This window comes from Xylona heveae, assembly GCF_001619985.1.
Source record: "Xylona heveae TC161 unplaced genomic scaffold L228scaffold_6, whole genome shotgun sequence".
NCBI classification, from domain to species: domain Eukaryota; kingdom Fungi; phylum Ascomycota; class Xylonomycetes; order Xylonales; family Xylonaceae; genus Xylona; species Xylona heveae.
The window spans coordinates 1,498,320-1,520,701 of NW_017264198.1; the positions used below are offsets into that span (position 1 = coordinate 1,498,320).

Sequence of the window (22,382 nt, forward strand, 5' to 3'; positions counted from 1 at the left end):
TTCCTTTGAGGTGAGATATCTGGGTTAACGAATTACACTTGGCTGGATGGTGACGCTTTTACGGAGCTTCATTAAATTTACTTGAATTAAATAAAGCACAAGTACTAATTTATAGATTTTTTTTTATTTATATAAATATATATAATTTCTTCGAACATTTAATTATTTTGCTATATATTGGAAATCATATATTTATGGGATTTTCGACAACCGAGTCTATCAATGTGCTGTCAGCGGCTGGTAATTGATATCAATTTGTGATATAAGGTATATATTGAACATTATTTAGATGCAAACTAGATATGTCAGGATTTTCTGTCGAATTGTCGCAATATAAGGCCAATATATGCTCTCATTGATATCATGGGACATGAAAATCTTCGGACGCGTTTCATGTGATTTTTTTTACCATGTTTGTCGTTGCATGTACCTCTGTATTTCACATGAACGCCAGGAGGTTTATCATTTCCCTTGCAGAATCATAATCTACGAGCTACGACTAGGCGAGGCACAGAAGATGGTCCAACTTTTGCATGACAAACGAAAGCGGATGGAGCTAATACTCCGGTAGTTACCTGTTAGTTATCTCGGGCGACAGGGAGAGAAAAGAGAAAAGAGAAACGAGAAACGAGAAACGCACAGATACGGCTCGACCCGCCTAGTGAAAAGGATGTTCACTGATTGGTGGCATTTCTTATCATAGGTTGATAAGGTAACTTGTAAACACAGAGACAGGTATCGGGGTGGTCGTTGGCTCTCTTAGCTAAAGTCCATGCTGTTTCGGTGGTCCGCTACTTCCCCGCCGGCCACCCGCCAAAAGAATAATATCAAGGAAGAGAAGAGAAAAAAAAGGAAAAAAAAAAAAAAGAGAGAGAAAGTGTGAAATTTTCAACCCACAACAAGCAGGGTTACGATCAAACCACTCGCCTGCTGATTGGACAATGGCTGACGGCGAACTCCCAAACTTGAACGGTATCATTGCCGCTTGTCGCCCGCCTCCGGGGCTCCTCTGGCCATCCGTCAGGTGCTCTTGCTGGTCTTAGCGGGGGATTCGGTTTAAAATTTTACTTGGTTCTGCCTGGACCCAATCGAGCTATCGCGATGAGGAAAAGTGCGATGCTGCCAGTAACGTTTTCTTTTGGCCGCTGCCTCGGCCAGTAGTTAGATTTAATATGTTGACCATCTCGATTGATCCTGAGAGATCCACTACAGAGTATATCTCTTGACCTTCGTCGCTTTCCAATACCTTTCGTTCCTGCCCGTAGCTCTCTCGTCTTTTATTTTCTCTCCTGTGCGCATCGTTGTTTTGGCTGCGTACGGCTTTCCTTACCTTTTGCCTTATCTTCGTGACGTCAAGACCATCTCGTGATCAAACAAACCCTCCAAACACTTAGGTCTTCACCATTTACCAGATCCGACCATGTCTCTCGGTGAGAGGGCAGGGTCTTTAGCATCGTACGAGCATGGCCGTGGTCTTTCTCCGACAGGATCTCAGCGGAGGAAGCTGAGTTTCAACCCGCTTGACTCGTGGGTCTTACCTACTGCGCCACAAGAGCCGCTGACCGCCTTTGAAACCTCCGCCACCAAGCGACTATGTAAGTGTACTCTTGCTTGCCTGTCGTGGGAGATGAAATTCAGGGTGACAGCTTTCTAACTCGATCAAAACTGGAAATAATAGGCCAGGTAATTGCTGCGGTAGTCTATTGTTTGTTCGCCGCAGGCATAGTGTTTGGCTTTGCTGCCCTGAAGCCAGTACTCATCGAGCGAGGCGTCTACCGCGATCGCTGCACTCAAGATGAGCTGGATGAGCACGTTCGAGTGTGTTATGGGCAAGAAATAAGGTAGGCTACTTTTCGTCCTTGCTCAACCATCAAGACATCATCTTACTCGTTTGTATCCAGGCTCAATTTCATGTTCACGCTGGCCGTCGTTGCTACCAATGTTGTCGCTCTTCCCGTCGGCACCGTTCTCGACCGATTTGGTCCTCGTATCTGCGGTATCATCGGTTGCGTTTTCCTGACGATTGGTGCCCTTGCCTTTGCCTTCGCCGAGAACCTCTCTTTCGATGGATATATCCCGGGTTACCTGTTCTTGGCTCTGGGAGGTCCTTTTGTCTTCATCCCCTCGTTCCAGCTCTCCAACACGTTTCCACGTCACTCGGGCCTCATCCTTTCTATGCTCACTGGCGCCTTTGATGCATCGAGCGCCGGTTTCCTCGTCTATCGTCTGATTTACAGAGCTTCCAACCGCGTTTTCTCGCCCAAGAAGTTCTTTTTGTGCTATCTTGTCGTTCCAGCTTTCATCTTGATTGCTCAAATTTTCCTGATGCCCAAGGAATCATACAAGACCGTGAGTGAGATCCTCAAGGAAGCGGAAGAGGAGGAAGCCACCGATGCTGCAACGGACCAAGTAGAGGAGGACGAGGCCGCCGTGAGGGCTCGAGCCGAACGTCGTGTCCGCCGCGAAAGCCGGGTGTCGGAAGTCACCTCGCTTTTGAGCACCAAGGACGCAGAACGCCAGCACCAACGAGAAGAAAGAAAAGAGGCCATTAGTGGAATCTGGGGTGCCATGCACGGCCGTACAGCATGGCAGCAGATTTGGAGTTTCTGGTTCCTTTTGATTACGCTCTTCACCGTTATTCAAATGACGCGGATCAACTTTTTTGTCGCCACCATTCGCTCCCAGTACGAGTATCTTTTCAAGAGCTGGCAAAAGGCTGTCAAGATCAATGAGTTTTTCGACATTGCTCTGCCGCTCGGGGGCCTTGTCTCGGTTCCCTTTGTCGGTGTGATTCTCGACAACCTTAGCACTCCGATAGTGCTCACTCTTCTGGTCGGATGCGCCATTCTCATTGGAGTGCTCGGTCTCTTTGGCGCCATGTGGACAGCGTATTTGAACATTATTCTCTTTGTCGTTTACCGTCCTTTTTACTATACTACAGTCTCGTAAGTCCTCCTGATTCTCTGTTGCCTTCTACCATGTGGAACGGTTCAGCTGACAATTCTCTTTCAATTAGTGACTATGCGGCAAAAGTTTTTGGCTTCCAGACTTTTGGCAAAGTTTATGGTCTCATCATCTGTCTGGCTGGACTCTTCAACTTTACCGAATCCGGTCTCGACGCGTTGACCCATCGTGTCTTTCACAACAATCCCGTGTCTGTGAACCTGATCTTGCTCGGCTTGGCAGCCATTGTTGGCTCCTGCCTTGTTGGATTTGTCACCTACAAGGCTCGGACTATCAGGAGATCCCAATTGGAAGATGAGGCTGAAGGTGCCTCTGAACAGCTCATGCCTGGTGCCTCGGACTCGGCTTAGATGGCCACGAGGAAAAGAAGATTCTCAAAATCTCTTGTCAAGAATGCTTGGCGTTTGTTCTGCAGCGCATGGCTCTAATTTCTTCTTATATACCTCATACTTCTTTGAATGTATTTTTTCCCTTCTCATCTCCCATTTGCGGATGTCGAACTTGCATTGGCGGCGGTTTGGATTTTTTTTTTTCCGTATATAGTTGCATAGCGGGCTTGTGCTACTTTTCTTGGCCCTAATTTGTCATTACGAAGATTACGTATCAAGGGATGAAAGATGATGTATATAGATGATTCACAATTTGAATTCGACGCAACCCTTGCTACGGAATTTTTATTCTTCGAAACGTGTCACTTCAGCTTCAGCGTTTACGATGGAAAAGGCTCAAGATCCTGATGCTGCTCGTCTCAACGGGGTATATGATGCATGTTCAAAATCTCACTTGTTGAAGATATTTCCCTGTTTCACGAGTTTGTGATCTTGGTTATATTTGTCAAATTTTTATTTTCTTCATTGTGAACTTCGTCCCAAGCATCGTCACTTTCGTAATAAATAAAGACCAAATTGCCCATTAACCAACCCCCTATTGCTTTTCCACCCCTCACGTTTACGACGGAGGGAGAGTCTCAAAAGTAGTAGCAACCTCGGGAAGCCAGGAGAGCTTGGCCTTGCCAAAGATCTCCGCTGAGGGCTTCAATTCCTTGTAGTTGTCCAACAGGCCGGTGCGGACGACGTACTTGTCGCCCAGGACAGTCTGGTGGTGGAAAGGGCTCGTGGTGCAGTTGGCGCAGTAGTAGCAGTGGACGGGGTTGCCTGGTTTCAAAGTTTGACGAATTAGTCTATCTTCGCAGAAAACTCGAACCCAGAGTGGGAGTATGGCAACACGAGGGGAAAAATTAGAATCAGGGGAGGGAGAGAGGGCAACAAACCTGACTCGCCGGCATAAGTGTAGTTCTTCAGGTCGCCCTTGAGGACCTTGACATTGTCCTTGGGCACAATCTGGTTGAGGGTGAAAGCACCGCCGCTGAGTTTCTTGCAGGTGTCGCAGTGGCTGTAGAGGGCGGGGGAAAAATTAGCAAATCAGTCGTGTTTTGCGACAAGCTCGAAAGTATGAGGAATAAAAGTCATGGAATACTGCGAAACGGGAAGAATGATATGCAGATCAGGCGTACCAGAGAACGTGAGATTCATCTTCGAGCTTGACGGTCCATTCGAGCTGGCCGCAGTCGCACTTGCCGGTGTGAGTCGCCATTTTTCTCGTGTTTCTTGTTGGTACAAATGCCCCAAAAAAATTTCCAACGTAGAATAACGAAGAAGTAAGTTCTGATCAGGAAGAAAAATCCCACGAATTTAAGCTGTCGTCCTCCAGCGGGTCCATTCGAGGTTTATAAGACCACTCGTGGAGCGGTCATACATAATAGCGTCTTTTGTTTTGGGAAACGACCCTTAGCTAAACAAGCTCCCCTGCGCTGTAGGTACGCTTCGAGTACGAGCACTCCGCTGCAAGCTGAATGCCCGGATACATCAGAGCGGGGTACTTGCATCCGCCGCAGTACGGCAGAATCGGATGACGTTGAACCATGTCATTCTGGCCCATAGACGAGTGGATCGCTTTCCTGAGCGAGTAAAGCTACAAAACAACGTTTCCCGGGTCAGTGGTGGTCGCCGAGGGAAAAAGGGACGGGGCCCTCAACCATTACAGTGGTTTTGGCTCGTCCATGGATCCTGATAACGCTCCATCCCTATCGTATAAAGGTAATGTATTTGTTTTGCTCTCAAGTACCGCGGCAGACTGGGTGGCAGAATTTCTCGCAATTGGCCGCTTCTTTCGGGTAAAATAATTGAAGCTCCCGCGTATGACCCACGAAGACGCAAATCTCATCCGGATGGAGGAATCTCGACCTTATCAGTCGGACCAGCTTTTGCGGTATGCTCTTGCGAAGCGCGGAGCTCCCTGCGTCGAAAGGAATACACTGCCGCAGGTTGGCGGTACTAGCGAAGAATGAACACGGGCCCGAGGCGGGGCCATAATTCCAAATCTTATCGGCAATATCCCGAGCCACGGCCCATCTGTACCCGTTTCTCTTCTCGTGCTCTGTCAGAAGCTCTTCAGCCTGCTTGTGGCATATGACACTGTACACAGGTTAGACTGCTAACGGGGAAATGCATTAAAACGATCAAGATCAAAGACCGCAGACTAACTTGGCAGTGCTTATCGTGATGGTGGTCTTATTGTCACAATTGAGGAAACCGAACTTCAACACCTCTCCGAGCTGCGATATGCCATAACGGAGGCATATAATCACTGTGATCGATGCACTGAGATTTGGAATAATCCTAAATGATAGGAAGATTGATGCAGAAACATATAAAGGAAGTGAAGCATGGCAGCGGCAAGGTTATAAATCATGGAGCCAGAACGGCCTCGCTTCGTCATATTAATCATCTCTCCGGGCCATCAAGGGACTCGATTTTCTATACCACTTTTACTCTATCTGATAACTGATCGCCTCCGTCTTGAGAACTCAATTCACAGTAATCATGCCGAAACTCTCAAAGGCCATTGACCAAAGCAATACAGAATCTGTACCACCCTGCATTTTCTAGCACTGATCTCTCAGGTAAGGTACTCCCCGTCCGTTTTCCTAATCCCAAAGAGCTGTCTTTATGAGTAGATATATTAGAACAAGCCGAGAAAAAGCTCCATAACCTGAATAGCGGTGCAATTCTTGACAGAACCCAGCTTGCTCAAACGAATTCGTTAATCTGGTGGTTTCCATTTCAGTACTAAAATATCCAAGCTTTCTAACTTAATCACCCGTCAAAGTGGCTTTCGACCATATACTACGGCTCTATCATTCAACAGTCAGAATATGTCAGCGTATCACACCTGAAACACTTACACCTCATGGTAGGCATGGATATGTCGATCACGCATGGCTTCCCTGACCTGGGCGAGAAAGTCTTGAACACCGGTATACGTAAACTATAGGCCCCGATGAGTTTCAGAAATCCGTCGTGACCGGCGATTGTCTTACCCCGTGAACTCTAGTGGCCAAAGCCATCTTCCAGCCCTCCATTCCCTCCTCCCAGTGCAGTGCATTCCAGCGGCCCAACTCCTTTAGCTTCGGATCACTGCTCCAGGCTCCAATTGGCCATTTGCCTCGACGCTCGGTCACATCTTCAAAACCGGCTTCCTCGACCCAGCCCTTCATCTTCGCCTCAACTTCAAATGTCTTTCCAATCTTTTCGCCTGCGCTAATCGCAAATTTTCCCCATTGATCAAAAATGCTCCCTTCTGTCACGGAACCGTCTTCCGACTTGGGCGCGACGGAGAATTCGGCATGTTCTATATAGCCCCCGGGTCGCAAATGCCTGGACAAATTAGACATCTTTTTTTTATTGGGGAAGCGAAATCATGGATATTTGCGCTCAAGATTGTTATACCTAAGGCACTCTTGGTAAAATGCGGGCCAATCCGCTATGCTCCCGTACAGGCAACGCACATGAATGAAATCAAGGCTGTTTTCTGGATACGTCCATTCGCTGCAACAGTCGTCGATCTCAAACCGAAGGTTTGGTGGGGCAACACCCGGCTGAACGGGTGATAGATCAGTGCCTTCAACAGCGTCAATAAACCCAAGGAATGCAGAAAATAAAAAGGCGGCTGAGGCGCGGGGTCGTGCATACCAATGACCTCTGCCTCTGGAAATTGGTCTGCAAAGTCCCTGAATCAGGAGGTTGGTTAGTCAGGCACGTCACTGACGCAAGGGCACATCGGCAAAAAAAAAAACTTTACATGGCCCACAGCCCGGTCCCAGTGCCTATGTCCAAGACTTTCTTCGGGTTTTGCAACGGTGCGAGGAAAAGTTTATCACCAAGGGTTAAGAGGAAAAGGTGGTTGCTGCGGTGTATCAGGGCATTATCAGCGGAGATACATCCGAGAGCAGAAGTGAGGGGCTGGGCATACGACACATTCTCGAAGCTTGCTGCTTTCTCATCATTCGGGCCCCAATATTGGCCATCCCCTAGATACGTTAGAGTTGGCAAAGGAGAGGTCGCAAATGAGCTTCCAGACGTACGATAGGCATGATATCTACGACCGTTTTCATAGCGATACTGATTTATGGAGGCTAGGGACCGTGCTCTCTGCCCATGTTAGCTTGAGAGCAATGCATTATGTTGGAATAGAGAACTGACGATGAGTCGTCTTCATGCTCATCCGGTGTATAATGGACGTCCTGGTTATGTCAGCTTTCTCATCTCTTCTCATGAACGACTTGAAAGTGTAGCGCAAAGGACCTACAATTGGAATATGTCCGTGACCCATGGTCATTTCGCGTATGCGACGACAGATTTTTATTGGGGGGAAGTCTGAGGCGGGGAAGTAAGCTTGAGGGGATAGAGAGAATGTGTCTCGCCAGTTCTCTACAGCACTCAGGATCAACGATGGGGCAGCGGGTGATTTAAGGGCTGCTGACCCTAGTGTTAATTAAAGGAAACCCGTTTTTTGTCTAGATGAAGACCACCGCCTAGCTCGTCTTCTCGACCGTTTTGTGGCCGAACAACGACCAGGATCTATCGGGCGGTGAGTTTAATAGTCTGGTGGTAGCGCATCCAATAGTAACAAGACACAAACATGGGCGCAAGGCTCAGCACCAGATGAGAGCATCGACATGGTTCGCAGAACAAGGTCAAGGGTACAATAATACAAGGCAGGCTGAGAGACTCTAGGTAGGTAGGTAGGTACCTAAGGTAGGTAAGGAATCTCTACGAGGGTTTCATGTAACCGCTGAAAACCTCGAATTACAATGCCTTGATGATATGATGTTTTGCCATAATATGACAGAGGCAATCTAGGCCCAGCCATTGTACGACTTTTCTGAGATCCGAAGGGGGGAAATAAAGCCCCCCGTCGCGGGAGAGGGGTCGTGCGGCATGAGTTGGGAAAGCCTTTTGACCCTACACCGTGGCCTTGGGCAGACCACGGCCATGCTCCCGGTCCCAAGTTATCCACCTGTCATGGTGAATTCGTTTCACTTCCACTGTACAAATGCTCTACCCGTGACTTTCTCTTGATTACGACATGTTCGTGTTCTGGCGGCCAGTTACATCTTGGCTTTGAGCGGGGACTACGTTGAGTGCCCGCATTTGTTCGCCTGACGGCCCGCTTCCTCACTACTAAGCGAAACCGTCGCTAACTTACTGCCTAATCTAAGGTACGAGAGGCTACCTCTGGTACTTCAAGCTTCCCCTCGTGACGACTAATCAGCTACTTGAAGCTCAGAAATTTCCGATAACAATGGTGGCATAAATATGCTGTAACAAATGATTCGACAGCTGCTCACTGCGAGAGCAGCTTATCACGCATTGTTGCCGTAATTGTACTAGGACATTAATCTTCCCGGTCCATTAGGAATGTTGGGTACATCAAAGGCTCGTCGCCAAACCGAGGGAAGCCTTCCGTACCTAAGGTAGTTTCAGACCTGGTTTCGTCGAAGCGCCCCCGCAAGATATCTTAGTCTAAGAGTTTATTCGGGGGCTGGCACGCAACATCATCCCACTCGCCCGATTAGCCACGGCCGACGCTAAATCACCACCTCCTCACTACTCCGATACTGCAAGTATCCAATCGGTCTGTCCTGCTTCCGAGACCCGGAAAAATTTGACCTGTTTACTGTACTTGCTAATGGTATACTGCAGCTAAGTGCTTGGCGGGTGGAAGTCTCATGAGCAAAGCATTTACCGTGTCAAATTCACTCCATTGTCTAAATACTCTAAGACACCGTAATCGACTAGTTGGAGAGGCAATAAAAAAAAATTCATGCATTGAAATTAAGCATTATCTTTTTTAACAAAATATTTGAAGCCGCCTGCAAAATTGAAGAAATTGATTATTCCAGAGAGGAAAAGAAAACAAAAAATGAAAAATGAAAATAAAAACCAAATTATAAGATATGAAATCTAAATGCAACAATGAACTCGACGCGTGCTCGATTGCCACCCATTTTATTGTTTTTTCTTCTCACCAACGCCGCTGGCAAAGAAATAACCTGACCTCGAATTTTGTTTATCTGGACGGTATCCTCTTATACAGAAAATCCCGAGGACCTGACGGGCAGAAGAATCGCCAACGCCGGATTTTAGGCTTCTTCCACAGATTTGGGCGCGCTATTCTTAGTACGGCGCCAGAGACAAAGACTGCAGATGGCGGAGAATGCGAATAAAATGCTGCATAAATTAGCGAAATGTTATGCTGCTCAAATGGCCGCGAGACTTACCAAAGTGCAATGCTCATGCCCCAGATACTCTTCATCTCATAGCAATTAACCTTTGTGGCGCCAGCCCACTGGCTGTAATTGACCTTTCCTCCATCCTTGTCGAGACTGCTCCCCAGTGACTCCGTGAATGCATAAGCACTACTGCCATCATTTGAGGTCTTGGTGATTGCTTGGCAGTTCAAGTAAGAAAGTGGTTTTCCAACGGTCACAGCAACCACAATGACGGCGATAAGCAAGGAGCTGTCCATGATCGCGTTGAGCAAAAATGGCAAAATGATGTCAAAGTAGAGGATATAGGTTATGGCACAGTAAAGGACGGCGATGCAAGTCTGGAATTTGGTCAGCATGTCACCGACTCATAGGACAGAAGAGGACATACAATTACAAGAGTCCCAACTAGAACTGATGGCGGCGCCGTATTGCTAGACACCATCTCCGAGATAAAATTCGCAGTCATGCCAATGATGGCAATGAGTGCGACAGCCTGAAGACCGCGCACCAGGGTGAAGGTCATACCCAGAGCACCATAATTAGGGCCGCGCATTTTCGTGGTGTGTAGATTTTCGTTATATGAAAAGCGTTGCTGTGTCCAGTTGTTTACGAACGCGAAATCGCAAAAAAGAAACAAATGATTATCGTGAAATTTGACAGATAGAGACGATCAGTGATAGAATTAGAGAAAGGCTTTATGGATAAAATAGCTGGTTGGCTGAATTATTTGCTTTCTGGGTCGATGAGATATCAGAAACCCGGTGGATGGATCACTGCTTAAATAATTTGAATTTCGTGCTACCCTGCCGGCAACACAAATATAAAAATCGCTTTGAGACTGCCATAGTCGCACCATGATCTGGGTATGCGCCTTTGGATCCAATAAAATCCTTAAGAACAGCCAGGGCCAGAAAAAGCTCTAGGTTTGAAGGCGCTCCGCCCCAAACAACGATTAGCCGCCGGGCGGCTCTCGGTAGGAGAACGCGATTAATCTTCAACACTGAGACTTGAAACGAACAGCTGCTTCATGATCAGCCAAACGCCATCTTCCTGTGGCTTAATCCAAACAATATATTTTTAGGAATTTCCTTCCCTGGTGAATAGGACGCATGGCCTGAGGGTTTGCATTGTGGCAGCCAATGATGACTCCTGATCGGATCTATGATAGTATTGCCGGTCGTCAATTGTGTTGCGTTTACCTGCTTAGCTAACGAAACAGATGTTAACATAACTAAAAAGCGAGATTAAAGCTCCTAAGTCGTGTTTGATAATCCATCGGTCTGAAACTGAACAAAAATATAGAGGGCATATCGGACACCACGGACTAAATTTGTAGAAGGCGTTTTGTCGGCTCGCCGCGGCGTTTGCTCATTTACGTTTGGGGTAATCCGGACTGCCTCGGCAATCGTGCTCGGATTGCTTGTATCAAACAGCGACCATTAGCCGCAGAGAGTGATGTGAGGATAGTTCACATATCTATTCCGTACTCATACCAAAAGCAAAGAGCCAAGTCTAAGTACTGCCCGGATTATTGCTAAGGTCAATTATTCACGGCCGGCCAGGGATTGCCTGAAGCAAGTTGAGATCACGGTCGATTATCTGAGTAGTTCCCTTTGAGCCATGCAACCATACCGGAGATGGTAGTCCGTTGCGGTACCTCACTGTTATCGTGCAGCTTATCGGGGACGGTCCCTCCAGCGCCTAGCTCCGCTTCGGCTCCTCTCCCTTGTGACGGTCCTACAAAATGGTACTTGTTCGCATTTCCTCTTCGTGTCTTTCCACTCTCTTGATTTGCTCTGGAGAAGAGGTGGCGTAGATTACATGCAAAATGGTTTACCCCTTGGGCTATTTTCAACACCAGCGGGATTGGTGAGCTCTCTCTTCTCCTCCGTACCCGAGACTGGAGCTGACAGCTAAGCTAGCAAGCACAAGCAGCAGGAACGTGCCTCGCGCATAGCGACACTCCCCGCACCATATCTACTTCCCATTCTGCAACAAGATAGAGACCTCTTGGAAAAGCCCATCGAAGAGCTAGTTCAAGATGTCCACAAGCAGCTGGTCAGCCCAATTGACATCCTTCGCACCTATGGAAAAGTGGCCGTGAAAGCACACCACAAGACCAATTGCTTGACAGAAGTCATGATTCCGCAAGCTGAGAAATGGGCTAAGAATGATGTCAATTTGGAGGGTCCGCTAGCGGGAATCCCAGTGTCCTTGAAAGATACAATCATTGTAGGAGGGTTTGATGCCACTGTGGGCTATTCTCGCTATGCGAATAAACCATTCCCTGAAGACGGGCCCATGGTACGACTCTTAAAAGATGCAGGTAATTTTGTACATTTCCTCCAGCCGAATTTGACTAACGCAAAGAAGGTGCTGTTCCATATGTGAAGACAAATATACCCATCACTCTTCTTTCCTTCGAATCTACCAATGATGTTTGTACCACCTAGGCACCTCTTTCTGCCAAATATAGATCTAACAGGAACCAGGTCTGGGGTCGTTGTACGAACCCTCACAATTCCAAATATTCACCTGGCGGCTCAACCGGCGGTGAATCGGCTCTTTTGGCCTTTGGAGGTGGCAGAATCGGTGTTGGGTCGGACGTGGCCGGTTCGGTACGGGTACCAGCTCACTTTTCTGGAATCTATTCACTGCGGTGCTCGACAGGCCGCTGGCCCAAGTTAGGGACAAACACAAGCATGCCGGGTCAGGAAGGTATACCCTCTGTGTATAGCCCCATGTCGCGGACGTTGGGGGACTTGACATACTTTACAAGGAGCCTGATCTCGATGAAGCCCTGGAAATATGATCATTCGGTACATCCAATTGAGTGGAACGCTGAGGCCGAAAGCCAAGCCATGGAGAAGAAGATACTTCGCGTCGGTGTGCTTCGAGATGACGGTACGTAATAACCCTTAAAGATTATTGCTCCCCATTGCTTATCGACGTAGGTGTCGTGACTCCATCTCCGGCTTGCACACGTGCTCTTGACCAGGTCGTATCGGCTCTTCGAGCTGAAGGCCATGAAATTGTCGAGGCTGATCCACCTTCGCCTTACGAAGCACTCGTGATTGCCTCTCAACTGCTGCTGGCTGATGGCACGGAAACCTTCCGATCCTTTTTCCGTACTGGTGAATGGGATGATCCCGGCGCTGCTATTATGCGGTTTTACATCAAGCTTCCTAGCCCCATCAGATATCTTCATTACCTGTGGGTCAAGTACATTCGACGAGACGATGTTTGGGCGGGGCTGCTTCGGGCTTGGCGTCCCAAAACAGTGACTGAACAATGGAAGCTTGTAGCTCAACGTGAACTTTATAAGGCGCGATGGCACGCATGGTGGGAAAATGACGCCCAATTAGACGTTCTACTTACGGTGCCTAATGCTACTCCGGCGGTACCCCATGATGGCATGAAGCAAGCAGTTAGCAGTTGTGGATACACGTTCCTCTTCAATCTGGTAAGATACTCGCAGAGTCTCCAAGGAAAAAAATTACTGATTCTGTCCCTAGCTCGATTATACCAGTGGCGTGCTCCCCGTGACAAGAGTCGACCAAAGCCTCGATCAATTACCCAAGAGTTTCCGTCTTAGTTCATTGAATGGAGTTGCTCGCGGGGCATATGTCCACTACGATGCCACCAAGATGCACGGTCTACCGGTGGGAGTTCAGGTGGTGGGACAGCGCCTCCAAGAAGAGAAGGTGCTTAGCATAATGCAAAGAATTGAAGATGCTCTAGACCGGAGGGGCGGCAAGTACGAGTTGATGGCAATTGAATGATGAAAAGCGTCATTTATATATTCACTAAGGAGATATCTTTATCCATTTATTACAATGGCATGCGTTTTTAAACGCGTCTGAATGTACCTTAATATGTAACTACCGCGTACCAGACGTCTCCTGTCAGCTTATCGATAGACGATTCTGGGGGGTTTTCTCGTCAGCTGACAGCGTGTTCTTATCGCGCGCCTTTAGCGATCTGCTGAGACCGCGATGACTCTGCGATTGACGTTGCTGACGAGCTGAAGAAATTAATTACAACTATACACTCAATCAATTGAATTGATTCTTGAAGAAGGCACTATTTCTTTGCAGTTACGGCCTGAATTTCTGATAATGTGAAGCACTTACAATACAGGCACGGGAAAAAGTGATCAACAAATATTAGATATCGTTCACAAATGCTACGATTTATCAAAGCATGTGAGATCCCGCAGCCAGTCAACAATGCCTTTGAAAGCAAGTCTGCACAGGAGACAAGAGCCGAGGTTTTCATTGAGAAGAACTTGACAATGGAGAAGCACGTCCCTCCCCGTGGGAAGGTGTCGGGGCCAATCTAGGCATTGTACCTGAGCATACATTCCGATGGGTCTCCAGGGAGGGGCAGCCTTGTGAGCTCAGAACACAACGATACGAAACACAAAACAAGAGCGCGACGCGCGCTGATGCTGAGGGGCAACAAAATAGACGTCGGCAGAGTAACGCCAATCCCACGATGCTTGAGTTTCATCGGGGGAACCGACGGGACCGACGGAAAGGTAGGAGATGGATATTCAGGGTGGCGCAGAAGGTATGTACGGCAATCTCCCGCTGCCCAGACAATTGCCCGAATGCGGAAAGTTTGCTGATTTTGAGAGTTTGGCGATGGCGGGTCGCCCCCTTGTGCACGAGATCTCGCTCGGCTGTTTAATATTATCAGCATTGTTGTTTGGATTTTGCGAAGCATGTTCCCTAATCTCTTTCTATGGGGGTGGTCGTGGCTGGAATGGATAATCATGCACACTCGATCCAAAGCCAATCCGTTCACGGCACAACGCGTGGGTGGTCAGTGCCAAATGCCATCTAGACTGCCATGTTTGGACATTCCATGTTGTTGTATAGACACAATCAACATTCCCCGTTGTTTACTTATAGTCGACTGAGAAGGCTTCCCTTCAGATTCTTCACCTGCATTGCCTTCTTCTTCAAGATACAGTCTTTCGTTCAAAGCAATTGTGTGGGTTTGTCCCGCAGTGACAACCTACAACCTTCATTCGTTTTTCAAGTCTCGAGCAGTTGACCGTTCGTTGTCGGCTGCTCCTATTTTCCTTTCTTGTTTTCCACCTAAAATATATTACATTCGTTGATTACAACTAATACGCAAAATGCATTCGTTTCTGTCACTCGCTTTCGCCCTGTCTGTTGGCTTTCCAGCTTTGAGCCATGCCGGACCTTGTGTTCCATCTGGACAGAGCGCAACTACAACCACCCAAGCTGCGGCGGTCTCGGGATCATCTGGATCATATGGATCAAGTGGATCCTCTGCTGCAGCATCATCATCATCTTCCGCGCCTTCAGCATATTCCAATTCCTCATCAAATAGCTACTACTCATCCTACGGGTGCTCGAGCAACACCCCATTCAATCGATCATCATGGTGCAATGGTTATAATCTAACCACCAATCCATATACCACAATCCCAGATACCGGCAACACTGTCGAGGTGAGTGATTTGAATATTACTCTGCGAGAACATCTCTCACATGTGGTCCGAACAGTACTGGTTTGAGCTTGGAAACTATACAGCTGCACCTGATGGGGTCTCGAGGGATGTCTTGCTGATCAATGGCATTTTCCCCGGCCCTACAATCGAAGCAAATTGGGGAGACACTGTTGGTAAGCGACACTATCTCTGACTCTCCATAACACCGAATTACTAACTCGAGTGAAGTGGTGCACTTCAAAAATAACCTGCAAACTAATGGATCGTCGCTTCATTTCCACGGTGTTCGCCAGAACAAGACCAATCAAATGGACGGAACTGTCTCAATCACACAATGCCCAGTAGCGGTATGTTGGAAAATGCTTTACAAAGGGTGTACTTGTGCTGACGCTGTTTCCTAGCCCGGTGATAGCTACACCTACACGTGGAAAGCTTCGCAGTATGGCTCCTCTTGGTACCACTCTCACTTTGGACTTCAAACTTGGGAGGGCGCCTTCGGTAAGGTTTCATTGTAAATAATCTCAAAAATTTCCCGGTCTCTAATTGTACTCGCAGGAGGCATTGTCATTCACGGTCCTGCTACGGCCGACTATGACACCGATCTAGGAAATCTTTTCATGAACGATTGGAGTCATGAGACCGTCGACGAACTTTACGACTACGCTGAGGCAACCGGTCCACCAACCATGGACAATGCCTTGATCAATGGAACAAATGTTTATAACTCGACCGGAGAGCGGTTCGAGGTTGTGTTTTCTTATGGTACCAAGTACTTGCTTCGCCTGGTCAACAGCGCCATCAATACCCACTTCAAGTTCTCGATTGACAACCACACCTTGACTGTGATTGCAATGGACTTTGTTCCTATCGTGCCTTTTGAGACGGACTACATCAGCATCGGCATCGGTAAGGCTTTCGTTCAATATGTAAAAGACGTGCACTGACAAAAATAAAGGCCAGCGCTACGATGTTATTGTCGAGGCCAATCAGACGGTGGGAGATTATTGGCTACGTGCCATTCCTCAAACCGCTTGCAGTTACACGGACAATGTCGATAATATTAAGGGTATCGTCCGGTACGATTCTTCGAGCACAGCTGATCCGACCACGACGGCGTATGACATGCCAAATGACTGCAATGATGAGCCCGCGGCATCTCTTGTACCTTACGTCGCACTCAACGTTGGACCTGATTCTTCCCCTGAAGATCTGAATGTGACCTCGTTCTTCACAAGCGACAACCTTTTCCGGTGGGCGATCAACAATGTTTCAATGGCCTTGAACTGGCAAAACCCCACACTCCTCCAGGTCTATGATGGCGTCTCAAACTTCACTGCCAATGAAAGTGTCGTTGAGGTCAATGGAGTGAATGAGTGGGTCTATACTGTCATTGAGACCACGGATGAGGTTCCTCACCCCATTCATTTGCACGGTAAGTTTCTTCCTTTTCCTGTTTGACAAACCCCAGGATTTAAATTCTGACGTGCCCGGCAGGACACGACTTCTTCGTGATCGCTTCTGGAACAGGTTCTTTCGACCTTTCTTCCGGAAACTATACAACCACCAACCCCCCTCGAAGGGACGTTGCCATGCTTCCCGGTAATGGGTATCTCGCCATCGCTTTCCAGACAGACAATCCTGGAGCTTGGCCTCTGCACTGCCACATTGGATGGCACCAAGAAATGGGATTCGCTGTACAGTTCGTTGAACGGTACGATGAAATCAAGCCTTTGATTGACTTTGATGTTTTGAACAGCACCTGTTCGGCCTGGGATGCTTGGCAGGACGCGAACAACGTTGTGGATGATACCTCGGGTATATAGTTGCCTCGTCAGGATTTCTCTTTTCTTTCCTCGAACACATTTTTCTTTAATTTTGCAGTCTCTTCTTCTTTAGAGCATATCGGATACATTCTTACCGGGGAGTCTTTGCCGGTGTGATACAAATCTTTTTTTCTTTCATTTGTTTCATCGCTTCTCGAAAATCGCGTGGGGGGTTTCACATTGTGGCCGTACTCGGGCCTGTTATCTTGTACACGTGTTACGCCTGAAGGCAGAAGTCGATCGTTTCCTCTTTTCTTCTAATGTATCTAGGCTTTTTCTTGCGTTAAACCCTGTGGTAGAGCTTGCCTTTGGCCATTCAATGTACTCTAGCCGATAATCATTAGTATTATTCGATCTACCTATTCATTGACGATCTATTTCTGATATTGGTGTATATCAAGTCATTATACTTAGGGCGCTTGACACCTGATTAACTCCCGTCAAACAGCCCTTCTTGGTTATGTTATGAGGTTCGTGGCGGCCTCTGTGACAGAAATGACAGGAGGCTCTTGAACAAACAACACGTATGATTCCCGCCAATGAGCTATGATCCATATTTGAGCCCTAAACACTTGGCTTTTCTTGGGTGGCATTTTGTGGCTTGTAAGCGCATTAAAACCGGTTGTGCAACAGAAATGCATGTAGCTTCCTCACCCTTGGCCATCTTTCCACTTGCGGCCATGCGTAGGCTTGACCCTGACATGTTCTTGATAAGGCATCGCAAGAAGCACTTCTGACTCGAGGGAAGCACAGGAGACCAAACTTATCCTTGTCAGCTGCTTTTACTGCGACGCATGTCTCAAGCAGAGACAGTGACATTGTAATACTTCATCTGCATTACTCCGTAACCTCGGAGCTATATAAGCGACCGCATTAATGATATACCTTAAATATAGGTAGTTAATACGATGCTTGTCCTGTGTTACAACCCGATAGTCGTCACAGACGTTACCTTATATATGTTATATTTGTCTTCTGCCGGTGCAAGCCGCCGCCAAGCCTACTGAACAATCCAGGAACAGAGGTCATGACGATCATGATTACTTGCATCGATGCAAAGAGCTCGTCACATGGTCGCGTACAGAACCTTGAGATTGCGTTGGAAAGGTAACACTTGCGGCTGTTGATACGTGATCTCAATCGCCCTTGGCCAAGGGAAAAACCTCTCGTGTTGATCTGTACCATCCCTTGCCTTTTCCTAAATTTGCTCAGCTCCCCTTGGTGGTGGTATGCTGAGCTCTCCTTTCTTCTTGCTGAGTATTATTAACTTCGTATCGCTAATTTACATTCCTTCCCCGCGCACCTCCCTTGCTTGGGGAGCTCTCTGGGCTCCAGATGACTTCCATAGCCGTTTATGGATCTCGGCTTGAGCATTGTGTACCTGTCGACCAAGCCGTGAGCCTTCCTATTTTGACTATGGATTGTTCATATTGAGGCTTGGCCTAATCTTTTGCACATCGCATCGTCCTTCCCCACAACCACCGTCATTGCGTTAAACAACAAACACAAACATCCATCTTCTCAGCAACAACCAGATGATTTTGCTAGTCTTGCTCTTTGGCTTTTCGAAACATGTCTGCCGAGACTTATTCACATCATCCGGCCCGGCCTGGCCTTATCAATGCTAAAATCAAACCGCGAAAACTCCGAGAAGCATGCGATAATTGTCATGTAGCAAAAGTGAAATGCACCAAGTCAAGGCCGACTTGCGATCGCTGTCACTCTGCTGGTGCTCCCTGTACTTACAGTCCGTCTGCGCGGATGGGTAAACCTCGCCAACGAGCATCTACTGATCAGCCCAAGGTCCAGGCGCCGGCGACCTATCTACGATCCGCGAGCTTATCATCGGTTGGTCACTCAAACTTGGGAATGGACTTGACTGCCGGACTGAAATGGTTCGATGTTTCGGACGTGGATACTTTTAGCTTTCCTCGCAATGACGGATTCCAGCCATCTCTGAGCGAAGCAGAATATAACTTCAGCCCATTAGATTTACTACTGGATGCCGAAAATGGGCACATGACCCCGAATGAAGATGCTCCGAGGCATGATTCATTTGGAACGAGATCCCCATCATCTGTTGATTTTCTCTCATCGTCGGCAGAGGGCGCTCTGGCCGATTCGCCGACCGATAGCTGTCCTTCGCTCTCGCTCGGCCCAGCGGATATGTCTTTGAAATACCAGTGGCACCCATCCATCCTCTCTGACGATTACCAGCAGCTGCTAGAAATGAAGGCACCTTCACCACGGCCATATCCGACACCAGGGTCAACACATCATTCCCTAGAACACAATCCGCTTCTCACAAAATGTAATTGCGCTTCCCTTTCCCTACAGACAATGCAAAATCTCTTCTCCCACTTCGAACCATCGACGGCATTGCAAAGCTCTCCTTTGGATCTTGCTCTCTCAACCAACAAGGAAGCGATAGCACATTGTTCGGCAATGCTAGACTGTGATACCTGTCTTACGAGCCCCGATGGAAGTGCCATCGTCATGCTTCTGGCAATTCTTCTCGGAAAAATTGTTGCCTTTTACACTTCGGCGTGCCGCACGTATTTTTCAACCCCGGTCGATTCTAGAACAGAACCGGGAACTCTTCATCTCTCTCTGGGTGCCTATCGGATCGAAGGCGAGTCAAAAAGAAAACTCGAGATGGAGATTCTGCTCATTGAACTGCGCATGGTCGAGGCAACCTACAACAAGTTTAAGGAGACGTGTAACATCCTGCGGCAGACGCACCAGCATGCGTCTGGCGTCTATGATGCCATGATAGTTTATCTGGCAAGGGAATTGAATGCTGCTATTCTCGCAGCCACTTCGAACATAGTTGAATGAGCTGCTATTTTGTATAAAGATGGCGTTTACATGTCTTCTGTTGTCACGGGCATGATGTTGCTTGATATCTCTCGGTGTTTTGCTGGAGTCACGTAGTAATGACTAGAAGGACAATGGGTTTGATTTCCGCCATAAATGTTAGAATGATTAGGAACCTAGTATTTATCTATCATCTCCTACAACACTTGAGTTCATCACCTTTGTATTCCATGCACCCTTTTCCGATCATTTGAAGCAGTGCATTAATAATGTGACATGAGATGTGTCCATGATCATTCGGAATAAGACCTGTAATCCATTGAGTGGCGTGCTTCTATTCCCAGTAATGGCTTGGATCCAAAGACAACTCATCCGCCCTAGATCTCCAGCGTACGAGTATTTGGCCATCACAGGGTAGAGCTGGGTAGTCCGTAAGCTGACGATAATACTTTGTGCAATGTTGATTGCTGTTTTAAGGGGCGGCACACGCTCTGGCAGACTGAAAGACCAGCTAGTGCATTCATGTACAACTGGCGCTTACAGTGTTCTATATACAGTAGCCAGTTCATGAATTTTACTAGATAAGGTAGTAAAGTGTAGTACAATTATATTTAATCTACTTCGTGGCTTGGATGATCAGGTGGTTTAAAAGATATACTAATAACGTTAGTGATGTTGGTTATGACTCAAGTAATTTTAATGCCTCATCTGCGGACAATCGCTCCGAGGGTAAAAGTTTCATCAAGCCTTGAATAACAGGTAGAAGAGGCATTAGTTCAGACTCAATTCCCTTTTCATGAAACTCATGCTCTAATCTATAGCGACAACCCGAACCAACCTTTGTACATTGAGGTCTATCAATTTCCAAAGTTTGCCCGTCATTTTGTTGCATCGCTTTCCATTTTGTTTGCCATTCCTGAGGTAGCTCGTCCGCGAAGTAATTCATCTGTTCAATATTTCCACGAGCACTCATTGACCGAAACGGCTGTTTTGCAAATATGAAAGAATAGATCTACACAGAAATTAGACTTCATAAAACTTCAGAAGAAGGCAAATCTTACTACGCAGCCAGCTCGCCACAAATCGAGTCTGTAATCAAAATTATCAGTGAAGATAGTTTCCGGCGCCTTCAAGTCGAAAGGTTGAGCAAGCTTAGGAGGCTCTGCACCGTGTTTAAATGCCTCTCCCCAGTCAATGAGGCGCAAATCCGCCTCGTCATCATCAATCCATTCATCCCACTCAGCCCTTTCTACAAGGTACTTTGGCATACTCGGACCAAGGGGCGTGCCATCGTTGCGCGATATCGAGCCCAACTGTGGATGTCCAATGATGTCGCAAAGTGCTTCTTCTGACAAATACTTTAATTCTGAGGCAGTGAAAACGACGTTGTTACCACTTATGTCTAGCAGAAGATCAGCCCTGGTGAGTCAAGCTAAGGAACATGTGTGATCGAACCCCCATGTGCATATCCTTGTCGATGAAGAAATGAAATGGCCTGTAACAACTGTTTCGTCAATTTGAGAATAGTTTCAATTTCTAACCGGACTCCTTCCTCATTATAATCAGCGAGAATATGATTAACTGAGGGTCCGAGAAGCTCGAAGACAAGACATTGATGAGACCCATTTGGCCCTATGTGGTCAAAAGAATCGAGCAATCGGACAATGTAGGGCGAAGCACCATGCTGCTGCATCGACTGCAAGGTTGAGAGCTCGTGAGATCGGAGCGTGGTTTCAGCGGTGTGGATCTTCAAAGCTACCCATTCTTCAGGTCTGAGAGTCATTAGCAGATGAATAAGAAATGCAGCATTGCATACTTGGCTTACAAGTTATCCCTAGCAACCCAGACGATTGAAAATCCTCCCCATCCGAGCTTATGGGCAACTCTGTAGCGTCCATTCTTGAAGGTGTCGCCCAAAGAGACAGGATGGTAGCCACCTGGGCGATACAGGTCAAGGTTCTCTGGAAATCCCAAAAGATTTGACAAAAAGAAAACGGGCGTCACGGAGGATTCACGAGCAAACCAGAGAGTGTTGAAGTATGATGAAGATAGGAAAGGTTATCAGAGGATCTGGTTTCAAATTCAGTTGACAAAGGGCGCTGTACCCTTCTCAATAGGGCCTCGGTGGCATCCATAGGCGGCTGCATTGTGAATCCGTCTACCAAGTATAAAAAATTTCCCAATTTTCATTCTATCGTGGTCAAAATATTTCTCACCAGGACTACTCCATATCTGACTTGTCCGAGATTTACTGATAACCACTCTTTTTGGATATTCCGCCGAATGATGACGGTCTAACTAAAAGTAGATAGCGAAGCGAGCTGACTGGTCGTTCATGTGCTTTAAAAAGAACATGACTTTCTATTGGCTGATATTAATCGCGACCTGACGTTGATCAGGCGTTCCGGATACGGGAGAGTCTCTGCTGTGGCTATACGAAGTAGGTATACTTCAGCCAAAGTTAAACACTGCTTAAACCTAATCGCTCCAAAAACCCCAGCTTACGGCTCCCTGAACTTCACCGTTCCCGTTAAATAATTTCCACCAAATCCGTCCGGTTCAGTTTCGCGCGAACTTGCAGACGCCCTCTTTTGCAGCTGTTGAGATCGAAACTTGTCACCTTTTCTTCATCTTGCGTTCGATATATTTCAACACGCAACGGCCTTGATTGAGTTGGTCG

The 22,382-nt window shown here is 47.3% G+C and overlaps 8 protein-coding genes across 8 annotated transcripts; 4 read left to right on the forward strand and 4 right to left on the reverse strand.

Moving 5' to 3' along the window:
* Nucleotides 1-1,200: 1,200 nt before the first annotated feature.
* L228DRAFT_153321 (MFS general substrate transporter) lies at nt 1,201-3,454 on the forward strand. Its single transcript, XM_018329304.1, has 4 exons — nt 1,201-1,595; nt 1,679-1,841; nt 1,902-2,945; nt 3,017-3,454. The coding sequence occupies exons 1-4, from the start codon at nt 1,421-1,423 to the stop codon at nt 3,312-3,314; spliced, it is 1,680 nt and encodes a 559-aa protein (XP_018188009.1). The 5' UTR covers nt 1,201-1,420; the 3' UTR covers nt 3,315-3,454.
* A 255-nt stretch (nt 3,455-3,709) lies between these two features.
* L228DRAFT_153333 (hypothetical protein) lies at nt 3,710-4,779 on the reverse strand. The gene is made up of 3 exons (XM_018329305.1): nt 4,478-4,779; nt 4,235-4,356; nt 3,710-4,118 (listed from the first exon to the last, which is right to left on the reverse strand). Exons 1-3 carry the CDS (start codon nt 4,555-4,557, stop codon nt 3,913-3,915), a joined length of 408 nt encoding a protein of 135 aa, XP_018188010.1. The 5' UTR covers nt 4,558-4,779; the 3' UTR covers nt 3,710-3,912.
* Nucleotides 4,780-6,060: 1,281 nt separating this feature from the next.
* Nucleotides 6,061-7,208, reverse strand: L228DRAFT_153345 (S-adenosyl-L-methionine-dependent methyltransferase). Its single transcript, XM_018329306.1, has 4 exons — nt 7,105-7,208; nt 6,996-7,033; nt 6,753-6,924; nt 6,061-6,680 (listed from the first exon to the last, which is right to left on the reverse strand). Coding segments are annotated over exons 1-4 (582 nt in total). The 5' UTR covers nt 7,107-7,208; the 3' UTR covers nt 6,061-6,310.
* A 2,240-nt stretch (nt 7,209-9,448) lies between these two features.
* On the reverse strand, nt 9,449-10,130 carry L228DRAFT_239419 (hypothetical protein; the record flags this gene model as incomplete). Its single annotated transcript, XM_018331144.1, has 3 exons — nt 9,449-9,536; nt 9,587-9,915; nt 9,966-10,130. 3 exons carry the CDS (start codon nt 10,128-10,130, stop codon nt 9,449-9,451), a joined length of 582 nt encoding a protein of 193 aa, XP_018188012.1.
* A 1,125-nt stretch (nt 10,131-11,255) lies between these two features.
* Nucleotides 11,256-13,659, forward strand: L228DRAFT_221362 (amidase signature enzyme). Its single transcript, XM_018330271.1, has 6 exons — nt 11,256-11,446; nt 11,500-11,903; nt 11,951-12,015; nt 12,070-12,481; nt 12,532-13,040; nt 13,093-13,659. The coding sequence occupies exons 1-6, from the start codon at nt 11,406-11,408 to the stop codon at nt 13,357-13,359; spliced, it is 1,698 nt and encodes a 565-aa protein (XP_018188013.1). The 5' UTR covers nt 11,256-11,405; the 3' UTR covers nt 13,360-13,659.
* An 832-nt stretch (nt 13,660-14,491) lies between these two features.
* L228DRAFT_230910 (multicopper oxidase) lies at nt 14,492-17,118 on the forward strand. The gene is made up of 7 exons (XM_018330550.1): nt 14,492-15,062; nt 15,118-15,235; nt 15,291-15,409; nt 15,464-15,560; nt 15,618-15,968; nt 16,018-16,494; nt 16,557-17,118. Exons 1-7 carry the CDS (start codon nt 14,724-14,726, stop codon nt 16,883-16,885), a joined length of 1,830 nt encoding a protein of 609 aa, XP_018188014.1. The 5' UTR covers nt 14,492-14,723; the 3' UTR covers nt 16,886-17,118.
* Nucleotides 17,119-17,968: 850 nt separating this feature from the next.
* Nucleotides 17,969-19,903, forward strand: L228DRAFT_248154 (hypothetical protein). Its single transcript, XM_018332794.1, has one exon. The coding sequence runs from the start codon at nt 18,458-18,460 to the stop codon at nt 19,721-19,723; it is 1,266 nt and encodes a 421-aa protein (XP_018188015.1). The 5' UTR covers nt 17,969-18,457; the 3' UTR covers nt 19,724-19,903.
* An 839-nt stretch (nt 19,904-20,742) lies between these two features.
* On the reverse strand, nt 20,743-21,849 carry L228DRAFT_283608 (kinase-like protein; the record flags this gene model as incomplete). Its single annotated transcript, XM_018336130.1, has 4 exons — nt 20,743-21,104; nt 21,158-21,474; nt 21,528-21,663; nt 21,726-21,849. The coding sequence occupies 4 exons, from the start codon at nt 21,847-21,849 to the stop codon at nt 20,743-20,745; spliced, it is 939 nt and encodes a 312-aa protein (XP_018188016.1).
* Between the last annotated feature and the right edge of the window lie 533 nt (nt 21,850-22,382).